Here is a 12,823-nt window from a genome sequence, read left to right on the forward strand (position 1 = left end):
GAAAATCTGTTCATGTCAAGGCACTCAAACATGGTCGAGACCTATCGTGTAGTCAAGTGGAAAAAAGTTTTTGGGAAAAAGCAATCATGGGAAATGCGTTACAATATTCCATCACAATATCAGAATAATGATATCTGTGGTGATGTTTCACTTTCAAAATAAAAGTGTTTGTTATGATATAATAAATAAAAAAATCGGACAAAAATAAAGTAGTGGGCCGCGTTAAATCATTTGGAGGGCCAGAAGTGGCACACGGGCCACGTGTTGGAGATACATTTTTTATTGTACATGAAATTATTTTTTTTATGTCATTATATTTTGAATGTGGCGTGTCACATTATTTATTTCATGTTTCTGAGGGAAGAGTAGCTAAAATAAAATTAAAAATACATTAATAAAAACAATTTCCCCACACAAATAAAAGCTACTACAGCCCTATTATTATTATTATTATTATTATAATTATTAATAATAGCAATAATATCATAATACACGAGTCAAAAATACACTTCTTTCCGGTTCCGTTTTGCTTTAAATCTCTTATCTCTGACGTTTAGGTTGAAAATGATTGTTTTTCTCCTTCAGAAAAAGCACCGATTGCGCAAACGTGTGCGTAAACTGCGTGTTTTGAAGGGTCCGCAGATCTTCTGCCCGCAAACTCCTCACATACTGCATTAACTCCATGATACTCCTCCTATATAATCCATACACTTACATTTAAACCTTTCCACTGACTCCGCCCAACTCAACTAAATCGTTATTTGCAACGTTCCCCCATTTTGCAGCAGTCGGGGCCGCACACACATTTGAGGAACTGCTCCTGTTGTTGTTGTTTTTCCCCCCCCCAGGATGATTCTGTACATTATTACACTCGTGTTGGGAAGTTTGCTCATTATTCCCTTCACAGTCAAAACTTTTTGTCCCCATGTGTGGATGGATCTTCAGTACTGTGGCTTAATGCTGCGCATTTTGCTGAGGTTTGTGTCCAGGCGGAGGAGGAGACCTTACTTCTTCGTCGTGGACCGTTTCTTGGAGCAGAGCGTGGCGCATCCACACAAACCCTTCGTCGTGTTCGAAAACGAAACGTTCACGTTCTCGGACGCGGACGCGCGGAGCAACAAAGTGGCCAACGCGCTGCGGTCGCACCCCGGCTACAGGGCGGGAGACACCGTGGCACTTTTCATGGGGAACGAACCCGCCCTCTTGTTTACCTGGCTGGCTTTGGCTAAGTTAGGTTCGCCCGTGGCTCTGCTCAATCACAACATCCGCTCCAGGTCTCTGCTGCACTGCTTCAGCTGCTGCAAGGCGCAGCTGTTGATCGCAGGCCCAGGTATTTCAAGTATGCATGTGACAAGAAGAGACGGTACCGATACCGCCGATATCACAAACTGCAGTATCCACGATACACGCAGCCTGGTACACAAGTACACAAAAGGGATACAAAAGTACACGTATCTCATCAGAAAATAACTTTGGTAGAAGAAGAAATACTTACTTAGTTGCTGTACTTAATATAAAGTATGTATATATATACATATATATATATATGTATATATATATATATATATGTATATATATATATATATATATATATATATATATATATATATATATATGTATATGTATTCCTAGCAACTTTTACTCGGGCCAAGTGTCTTGCTCAAGGAGTAGCAGAGCTAGGAATTGAACCCACAACCTTCCAGACAACTTGCCCTACCACTGAGCCACCATGGCGCAGTCCTAACGCCTCACTTTTACTGAAGTAATATTATAAAAAAGTGACTTCAACCCACAACCTTCCATTTGAACGACAACTCACCCTACCACTGAGCCACCATGGCTCTATCCTAAAACCTAAGTACATTTTATATCAGAAAATGACTTTTCATACTTAAGCACAGTAAATGTCATATACTTTAACTTTTACTGAAGTAATATTATAAAAAAAAGTGACTTCAACTTCTACCAAAGTCATTTTCTGGTGAGGTACTTGTACTTTTACTCAAGTATCCCTTTTAAGTACTTAATACAAGACTGAATGTTATTCTTTTTAATAAATAAAACAACCTCAAGTGATTTTCCACTCTCTTAAATGTGAATATTTTCTGTTTTCTTTGCGCTATTTAACAAAAGAATCATTAACCCTTCTGTTACCATCCTGTTGGCAATGACAAGACATTTGAGGACACGCTTTTCTGACAGTTTACGGACCAAACAAGTGATTTAATGGTCAATTGACTGTTCTTGTCTCTTTGTCTGTCTCTAGAGTTGAAGGACGCAGTGGAGGACGTGCTGCCCGCTCTGACGGAACAGGGCGTCACCGTGCTCCTCGCGACCAAACAATGCGACACACCTGGAATCCAGAGCTTCGCCGACAAAGTGGACGAGGCGCCGGACGCGCCGCTCCCTCGATCCGTCAGGTCACACGTGACTTTCAAAAGCCCCGCGGTGTACATTTACACCTCTGGAACGACAGGTACTTTATTTATTATCAGTGGCGTGGGTGTATATCCACTACAAAAGGGTCAGGATAACAACCTAACAAGAAAAATCATTTGGCGCTATAGCGTCGTATTTCGTAAGTCGACGTCGTAAGTAGTTAGTTAGTTAGTTAGTTAGAAATGGCCCTTTTCCACTATGGTCCCAGCTCGACACGGCATGGCACGGTTTAGGCTGGTTTTCCAACACAAAAGGCAATTAAAGATGCCAGACTTCACCCCACTTCACCCCACCCGCCCTCTGTTGGTCATAGTGGCAAGTGCAAGCACATGCGGAAGCACACACAGACACACAGAGCCACTAAAAACAGAATACTTTGGTGTGTAATGTGTGAAAATGCTGTAATTAAAAGTGGATGTTATTTAAAAGTAGTCTGATGGCCATCTCTCTGAAGCCCTTTATCGCAGTGATATGATAAATACAAATAACGTCCAGGCAACAAAGGTATGTTTGAAGCATTGTGTGCAAGAGTTAGAAAAAGTGTTGTTTTTTTAATATTGTACGTCATTGCTGCCCAGCACTGGCCATGACACGTCACAGGCCTCCATCGCGTTGTCTTCCAGGTCTCCCTAAAGCAGCCTTGGTCAATCAGAACCGCCTCCTCACAGCTCTGGCCATCTTGTCGTCCAACGGTGTCTCGCTCGATGACGTCATCTACGTCAACCTGCCTCTGTACCACACGGCTGGATTCTTGATCGGCCTCATTGGCTCCATAGAGACCGGTGAGAGACGTGCTGTATCCAGATTAGTACTGGTTCATGCATGTTTTTATTTATTTATTCACATGTGTGACCTAATTTAAAAGCTCCATGTTGCAGTTTTAGTCTAATGCTGCTAATGCCATCTTGTCTAATCTGGGATTGAGGCAGCTGATTTGCTGTCACATGCAACTTTTTTGTGCAGCCTAAAGCAGAACTATGCAGGATTATTACCCTGGTTTCAGTCTGTCTCCACTCCCTCTACTGTCTGTTATGCTGCTTTTCCACTACATAGCCCATGCATGACTCAACTTGCCTGGGCAGGGTTTTTTTTTGCTTTTCCATACCGGTACATACCTGGTACTTTTTCATTCATTTTCATCAGTACCTGCTCTGGCAAGGTTTCAAGCGAGCTGAGCCACAGGAAGAGTCATGAGCGCGATGTCCGACACAAGAACTGTAGATCAATTCAAACGACTTAAAAATCCTCAAAACACGCGTTAATCTCCAACATCTTAGCAAGGAAATGTCTAAAAACTCAAGGAGTCTAGTGTATTTATACTCATCTTTTTAATTAACTGATTCTAATGATTCTCTATTCGTGGAAACTAACTATTTTCAGACTTTACCCGGCAACACGGAATACTATTTTCTGATTGGCTGATAGGTAGCTAATTGGTCCCAGCAGAGCAATCTGCCTTCAAAATCATCCATTCATAGATTGCTAATTCACCTGCGGTGCAGTTTTAGCACCCGTCAGCGTGTGGAAAAAGTCATGTGGCGCGTGAACGTGTGCAACTATATTAAATTTAGTCTACTGATAATATGAAACAGACGGAGCTGAAACACAGGGAGCAGGATCAGCGACCAGAGTGTAACAGAACACAAGGGAACAAACAGGATGAACTGACAAAGGCCCTTTGTACGCTCAGTGGAAGCTCCCCACGTCTTCTTCTCTCTGCTTTCATTGTGTTTCTGTAACAGCGTCACAGCACCACATACAGGACTGGCATATGTACTGCAGCATTTATGGTCGTTTGGGGGCAGAATCGTTGCGTTTTTATTGAGGTGATGTGGTGTCACAAACAACGTCTCACGTCTTTCACACCTAACAAACAAAAGTAATGTCCGTTTAAGTGTCCGTGCTCAGTGTCCATCTGGATTTTCCTGTCCTGGGGGGAAAGTGAGAGAAAGAGTCTTTTGTCCGTGTGAATCTGTAATCTGAACAGAGCCAGGCTGAACCACACCACACCAGATTACCTCCACGTTCAGAAATGCTTTGGTGAAAAATAGGTTAAAGTTCACACTGCTGTAATATATCAGGAGTAGCTCCACAGCCTGAGCTGCACTCATACTACGAGATATTCGATACAGCTGTGTAGAGATGTGACGTGCGTGCGTGCGTGCAGTAATGAATGCGATGGAAATAGCTTTTGAAAGCAGGAAAATCACAGTAATTCAGTAAATTCAAGTACTAGGAATATGGAATTAGTCTTGCAATAAGTAATGCTTAATAATTAAAAACATAGTATTACAATTAAGTTGATCGTTTTCAATTGACGTACTTACATGTCTTCTTGTCTTGTGCACATATTCATATTCAACAAACTATTAAAATCAGGAAAATAATTAATTTTCACAAACTATCTAAAGACAGTAAAAAAGTAAAAAAGTCCCCAAAATGTTTCAAATCGGAGTGTATTTTGAAATTTGGAAATACCTCACAGTTCAAAGTTCCCTTGGCTCGTTTTCATGAGCAAAAAGAAAAGAAAAAAAAAGGTTAAATTCTGTGACTTCTGCACAGTTATTGCTACTTTATATCATGACTAAAAATGCCATATAAAATTCATCATAAAATGTGGTTAACCATATTCCTTTGCTCTTAAACTCATTACCTAAATCTTTTTTTAATTTTTTTTTTTTTTAAACTGGTTTTATTTTGAAGGATCCACCATCATTCTGAAGAGGAAGTTCTCTGCCTCTCAGTTTTGGGACGACTGCAGGAAACACAACGTGACTGTTGTGCAGTACATTGGGGAGGTGATGCGTTACCTGTGCAGCACACCAAAGGTAACACCTTCCATTTACTCATGTATTTAGCTCTGGCTTAAGAAACGATATGAAGTTACCGACTCTGAAGTCTGCGGACACCAAAGACAGGAAGAAATGCAGAGAACTGACAAAATGTGCAGTGTTTTTGAAGTGGCTCTTGGTTCCTGTGTATTTTTGCCCCCACGTTTGCCCCGTTTCTGTTTGTTTTCTTTGCACATGGAGAAGCCTCTGCAGCAGCAGCAGCGTCTTTGTCATGTGACGGCTACAACTCTCAGCTGAAACCCAAACCAGGGACCATCATTTCTTTTTATGAGAGGCAGGAGGTTGATGGCAGAGAAACATGACTATACAAGGTCTGGATTAAAGAATCACAAAATTGAACGTGACCCAAGAAAACACATGTGAACACACCTTTAGTCATTATTATTATTATTATTAGTAGTAGTCGTAGTAGTATGGGCTTTATTTAACCGGGAAAGCTCCATTGGGATTAAAACTCAATTTTATATTTACTGCCAGATTCACGTTACTGAGGAGAACATTAGTGAGGTTCCCAGAACATTCTAATCTATATATAATAACGACTGCAAGCGCAATATTTGTTCAAGGCAAAATATCATTTTAGATGAATGAGTGTCTTGATCTATACACGTTTCTCACAGATCTGCACAAATATCACATAGTAATCATTTTAAATAGGAGTGAAAATGATGTAAACATTCGAAATCATTCAGCCCGGCAATACTCTTTTCTGTGGATCACAAGTTAAATGACTTAGACGTTAGTAGAATTCAAACACATTCAATGGTAAAAACCAAACATTTTTCCTCATAATGACCTAAAATTTGCTATTTCCTCTGTTAATTTAATCGTGCACAGTGGCAGAGATCTACATCCTCTCGTAGCTCAGTGCATCTGAGGACGTTGGTGTTTGCCTAAAACACATTTTAATTTTAAATCAGCTGTGTTGTTGTTGTTGTTGTAATTATTAGACGTGCAGCAATCAACCTTGTCAGTTCAGACAATTTTATACCAACCAAGTAGCAGTGGCATTATCACCAAGGTCAAAATACAGTGGTGTAAATTTAGGCCGCGCAAAGTCAGCTACGGACTTTTCACAGGAGGATAGATTTATTCCCAGGAAGATGCTTTTGCTCTCTCGTCATCATCCTCCTCTTCCTCACGTACACTTCACACACTGGCGTAGTGACATTAGATGAAGATGGAGCGACAGAGACGGTGACCTCAGCTGCACTATGTGCACGAGAACAGTATTTCTGATTTTTCCTCCGAAGTACCACGAGAGGAGAAGCAACAAAGTTGTAAAAGGCCGATTTTGCTTTGTTGCACCTGAGAGGCTATTATTGGAAAGGAATAGCCAAATGTCAGGTTTGTTTTAATGATTAGAGGCGTTGAGCTAGTGGAATTGAACTCGGGTGGCTGTGGTTGTGTTAACTGTGCCGCTCCCCTGCTTATCGGAAAACGTTGTAAAAAAAAAAAAACAGCTGCACAGGAATCGAGAAACCGGCTGCAGCAAGCTCCCGTTCAGTCAGATCCGGTTCAGAGATTCACTTCATGTGCATTCCCATACAGCTGCACAGCTGGCTTACCAAAAATAGAAGAAAAGAAAATCTCCACGATCATATTCCAGCCCTCTGTGTTATTACAGGCTTTAAGGAGCAGGGAACGTTATGGAATATACGGCACACACACACACACACACACACACGCGCGTGTGTAGAAATCATCAATGTTGGAGCGGATCAATGTTTGTGCGACGGAACTGATCGCTCTCCTTTTGTGTTGTGTCTTCAAACTGTGTCTCCTGAAGTCTGGAGTACTCCAAAGGTTTTGTGTACATGTATGGCCATTCAGAGTATCTGATGGCATCACATGAGGTGCTGTCTCAGTTTACCGCGTGACCCTACACCGGCCCAGCGGAGGCGGTTTGTCTGTATCTGGTCACCTCTAGGAATAGATGGTGGCCTTTACTCAGGAAGACCATATCAAGTAACTTGGCAACCAAATCATCCTGTACTAGTATGGGACTTTATGGACACATTTCTCGCTCATCATTTTTGTAGTAAAAGTGTATGTCGTGTGAAAATGTGTGCCACACACTCACACACACACAGTGCAACAGTTGTAAACATGTGTCATATTTTAATGTGAAAATGCAGAGAGAGAACGACAAGGACCACAAAGTGAGAGTGGCCATCGGCAATGGGATCAGAGCCGACATATGGAGAGAGTTTCTCAGTCGCTTTGGTGACATCAAAGTCCAAGAGTTCTACGCCTCCACCGAGGGAAACGTGGGATTCCTCAACTACGCGGGAAAAATCGGCGCCATCGGGCGCGTCAACTTCTTTCACCGGGTAAGCAAAACTACCGGCCACTCCTCAGCTCCACTTCCACGTCTTTTCTTTTTGCCTATTCCTGTCGCTTTTTCTTTTTTTTTGGTCTGGAGCTTTTAATGGCATCTCACGACGGACCATGGAACAGCTGCGGAGTTCCACCAGAGAACCATAAAAAGTGACGGAAGGCTTTAAAGGCGGAGAGTTGAGATTATTTTTACCGCACATTTGAGTCAACAATGAACTTCCATCCATTTATTTGTGACTTACTGTGAATAGCAGCTCAAAAAGACATTTTTATCAATTAGATTTCAGTCATGCGAACCTCATGTGGAGGATAAAGCGGTACAGGATGGAAAGCAGAGAAATAGAGCTTTGCGCTCATATACTTGTCATTACGGTAGGACCTCGGGTCACAGACGAGATTCACCGTTTGTGACGTCAGCTTCTCAGCACCGTGACAACTAAACGGTTGAATAATAACTGCCGGATATCGAAAGTGAAAGTTATCTTGGGGGGAAAAAGGAGTCAGAAGCTCTCGCTCGCTCGATCCAGGCGGCCTGATTGTCTTGGTGGTTCATAAGAGTGTTAATGACTTCTAATATCGAAGCTGAGACTGTGCACTTGTCCGCTTATCTGTTAAAGCCCTAGTATATATATATATATATATATATGAACACTTCATCTATATGTAATGCGATGTGCTTTATTTCTATAGGCCTTTACAACAACCCGCAGTTGACCAAAGTGCTTTACAAAATAAAAGCATTACAGACACACGGTCAAAACAAATTCATGAAACATAAATCAAAGCAACTAAATACCAAATTAAAACATACACAAGAATAAAAAGTGACACTGCTGCGTATTAAAAGGTTCGGTCACCCCACTGTTTATATCTAGACCTGGTCTAGACACGTCGTGCATAAGCATAAGCTGGTTGGATGACCGTAAATCTCTGCTGTATCAAACATCTTTAAAGACTTTGAAAACAACAAACATTAATAGTTTAAAATCAATTCTGGCACAAAAGATTTAACTGGGCACAAATTGCATTACATCTTTGTCACGTCCCAAGAGCAGACAGGCGAAGACAGAACGCAGGAGGAAGTTAACAACGCAGAAGACAAACAAATAACTAAGTAAGCGGCAGAGAACTAGATGTCTTCAGGAGAGGCGCGACGCTGCCACCCAGAGGCGACGAGAGGTCTGGAGAACCAGGGAATTAGTAGAGGCTTGATGATTAGATTGGGAGCAGGTGTGCTGCCGCTCACAGGTGAAACTGATTACATGCTGAGGTGAAACGCAGGAGACACGTGAAGTCACGTAAGAAGAAAGTGAGTTATTAAGTATCTGAACAGAAACGTTCATGTCACATTTCAAAGCAGAAGATTAATATGCAAATGCAGAAATGATATGTGAAGGCCACCGTAGTTCCCTGCTGCACTTTGGGAACAATCTTAAATAATCGAAACATTATATAAAAAAAATCACAGTTTTTTTTTACCTCTTCCTGTAGATGCTGTTTCCTTACACTCTCATTAAGTACGACACAGAGCGAGACGAACCGGTCCGAGACGCTAACGGCCTCTGTGTGGAAGTGCCCAAAGGTAACGAGACAACTGTCAATATAAATCACAGAATTGTTATTATTGTTATCGTTATCACATACAGATGCGGTCGTGGAGGTCAAATCAGGACACAATGTGGTGTCTAATGTGAGCTGTGTTCTTTGTTGGAGGGGAGACAGGGCTGCTGGTGTCCAGGATCACCAAAGTCGCTCCCTTCGTCGGTTACGCCCACAACCGGGAACAGACGGAGCGCAAGAAACTCCGCGACGTTCTCAAGAAAGGAGACCTCTACTTCAACACTGGAGACCTGATGCGGATCGACCAGGACAACTTCATCTACTTTCAGGACCGCGTGGGCGACACGTTCCGGTACGGGCGTAACTATAGATTTAAAGTTAGTGCAGAATGAAGCGTCACAATCGTTTTTACTTTTACAGTGAAAAAGTATTATTATTGGAGATTGTTGAGTTTCTTTGTTTCTGTAATTTTATACATTGACGTGTAATATAACACACACACACACACACAGCTCACATGCTTTATGCACATGCTCAACAACATCTCCTTCTCTGTGTTTGGTGCAGTGTTACAGCGCCATATACAGGCCTGGCATGTGTACTACAGTGTTTAGTGTCCCTATCCCTGACATGATGCCACGTTTATGGACTCGTTTGACATTTTGTGGACGTTTCCTTTGAGTCCACAGGTGGAAAGGTGAGAACGTGGCTACGACCGAGGTGTCCGACATCCTGACGCTCAGCGGCTGCATCCAAGAAGCGAACGTCTACGGCGTCCAAGTGCCAGGTGATGTCAAATGTCCCCTGTGCATGACTTGTTTTTATATTTTTTTACAAGGACACGTTGATGTATAAATAATGATTAAGTTGTGACAGAGAACTATGTGTCTGTTTCTCTGTTGGTCGACGACGCAGGGCACGAGGGGCGCGCAGGGATGGCGGCTGTTACGCTTACGGAAGACGCCCACTTTGATGGAAGTAAAGTGTATCAGCACGTGGTCACTTACCTGCCTCCATATGCCCGCCCTCGCTTCATACGGATACAGGTAATTCAGCGACACGCTCGCCTGACTGCGCTTCACTTTTGGAGCAAATACCTGGTACATTAAAGCCTCAGTTCTGCACGGTAACGAGATGTATGGAATTAGATTTGTATCCATATTTGAACCTACAAAATCAAAAATACACAAATTGCAAATAAAATATCCATTTAACTGTTCAAAGATGTTGTATTTTATTTGTTTGAAAATACACTTTTTGTCTGCAATGATCGGAATTGCGCGCTCCCTGATTTGGTTTTTGCACCATAGTTTTTTTGTTTTTTGTTTTGCGATTCTGACCAAGCTGCCTGCTGATTGGCTACTGAGTTTTGGAGTGACAGCTCAATGGCCCAGAAGTAGTCAGGGGCTTGGAGTCGCTGTCCGTGTTAGTTGTACTTACAATTATTGGTTAGAACGAGTTCCAGAGAGACGGTGACTCCCAAACCTAAAAATATTGACACAAATCTAATTCCATATGTGTTTAATTCCTGGCTCTGCGAGATTACATGTCCTTGTCCAAGACACTTAAGCCGCTCCGGGAGCATGTGAGTGGGTATGAAAGATGTGCGATGAGTGAATAGGTGTGAATGGGTGAATGGCAGCTTTGAGTGGTCGTCAAGACCAGAAAACAGACATTTACCATCACTAGAAGGTGTAAAAATTGTAAAAAAAAAATTTATGTCACATTGTTCATTAGAAAACTGTCAAAAAAGCAGACGATGATCGTATTCACGGATCCTTTGCTTGTGTCCGTCCAGAACGCTGTGGAGGTGACCACGACGTTCAAGCAGATGAAGGTGAAGTTGGTGGAGGAGGGTTTTGACCCGGCGCGTGTCCGGGACCCTCTTCAGTTCCTCGATGACAAACAGAAGTGCTACGCGCCGCTGACCGCTCAGACGTACTCCTCCATCTTATCTGGGAGCACGAAGCTATGAGCGAAGGGCTCTCAGCCTTTTTTCAGACACGCTGAACTTTTCCAGCTCAGGGAACAAATCTCACCTTTATCAAAAGCAGCAATGCCAGTGTCAGCCTGCAGGGAAGGAGCATTTAATGTTTATTATACACAGTATTTAGTGGCAAGGGACATTATATAATCAGCATATGTATATATGTATGTATATATATATATATATATATATATATATATATATATATATATATATATATGTATGTATGTGTGTATGTGTGTATATATATATATATATATATATATATGTATATATATATATATGTATGTATATATATATATATATATATATATACATATATATATATATATATATACACATACTAATATGGCTGCTTTCCAATGAGCTTGTAATGTATCTAATACTGTTCTGCTCTGGTGACTTTCCCTTGTGTATTTTTTTATGTATATTTTTAAAGGTCCATCCATCCATTTTTAACCACTTATCCTAGATTGGGTCTTGGGGCTAGCTTTAGCTCTAACAGGGAGGCCCAGACATGGTCCAACTCTGATCCCCAGGTGCTCCCGGGCCAGTGAGGAGATATAATCTCTCCACCTCGTCCTTGGTCTGCCCTGAGGGCTCCTCTACCAGTTGGACGTGTCAGGAACACCTCCCTAAAGAGGTGTTCCGCCAGTGGCATCCTTACCAGATGCCACTTTTCACGCAATGGACTCCAGGGTTAGGGTGAGCTACACTTTCAGCCGCTTGTACCAGCAACCTTGTGCTTTCGGTCATGACCACAGGTGAGGGTAGGAACGAAGATGGACCGGCAGATCGAGAGCTTTGCTTTGGCCTCATCTCACAGTGGTGCGGCAGAGCAAGCGCATATGCTGCTCCACTGTTCCCTCACTCGTGAACAAAGCCCTGAGATACTGAGTTAAAGCAGGTCCAGTGTTACAATAAGAGTTACAGTACTGTGCTAAAGTCTCAGAGCAGCACCGGCTTTGTTGTTTTTATCTCTGTCAAATTATGTGATTAGTATTATTGGCATTTGGAATTGGAACAATGTGACTGAAAGTTGTGTATGTGATTTAGTTTTACCGGTAACATTAGCATGGCGGGGTTTCTTGAGAAAATCAACTAAGTTTTCTATCTAGCAAAAATAATAAATGTATGAGGCCGCAGTCCTTCAGATCAAAAAGCATTTAATTCTGGATCCACAAATCAAACAAGGTGAGAGTGAATAGAGCATCTCTATTTACCCCTCCCCTTCCCCAACCCTTATTTTTTGTTATCACACATTAGGTGTTTTCCACGATTATCTTTTCTAATAGTGACTAACTGCCTTGTCTTTCCTTTTTTTTAAAAAAAACCTGTGAGTTGCACCCTCTTTCTCTGATTGGTTACATTGTTGCTGTGTAAGCTGTTTTGGGACTTCTCAGCTTTCTTTGCCTGACGTTTTGGGTGATTTCCAAATACGTGCAGGTGGCACTTAGTACAACGCAAACTCTTCAGAGGCTCACCGTCTCACACACGCCACCCATTTCAACCAGTTTGAGTCTGCATGGACTGTATTTGCACACTGCGCACGCTCCCTATGGAACCACACTTTCCAGTCTAGTCGGTGGTGCAGTCTAAAAACACAAGGAATTACACAGAAGAATGTGAACTCGTAGTGACAGAT

General features: G+C 42.0%; 1 protein-coding gene across 1 annotated transcript; it reads left to right on the forward strand.

The window, feature by feature from the left end:
* Positions 1-773: 773 nt before the first annotated feature.
* zgc:158482 (uncharacterized protein LOC100009650 homolog) lies at positions 774-11,260 on the forward strand. The gene is made up of 10 exons (XM_044029678.1): positions 774-1,330; positions 2,267-2,476; positions 3,063-3,221; positions 5,143-5,267; positions 7,430-7,624; positions 9,123-9,213; positions 9,345-9,543; positions 9,881-9,978; positions 10,107-10,237; positions 10,990-11,260. Exons 1-10 carry the CDS (start codon positions 850-852, stop codon positions 11,164-11,166), a joined length of 1,866 nt encoding a protein of 621 aa, XP_043885613.1. The 5' UTR covers positions 774-849; the 3' UTR covers positions 11,167-11,260.
* The last annotated feature ends 1,563 nt before the right edge of the window (positions 11,261-12,823 follow it).

The sequence above is a fragment of the Solea senegalensis genome, linkage group LG7, assembly GCF_019176455.1.
Source record: "Solea senegalensis isolate Sse05_10M linkage group LG7, IFAPA_SoseM_1, whole genome shotgun sequence".
NCBI classification, from domain to species: Eukaryota; Metazoa; Chordata; class Actinopteri; order Pleuronectiformes; family Soleidae; genus Solea; species Solea senegalensis.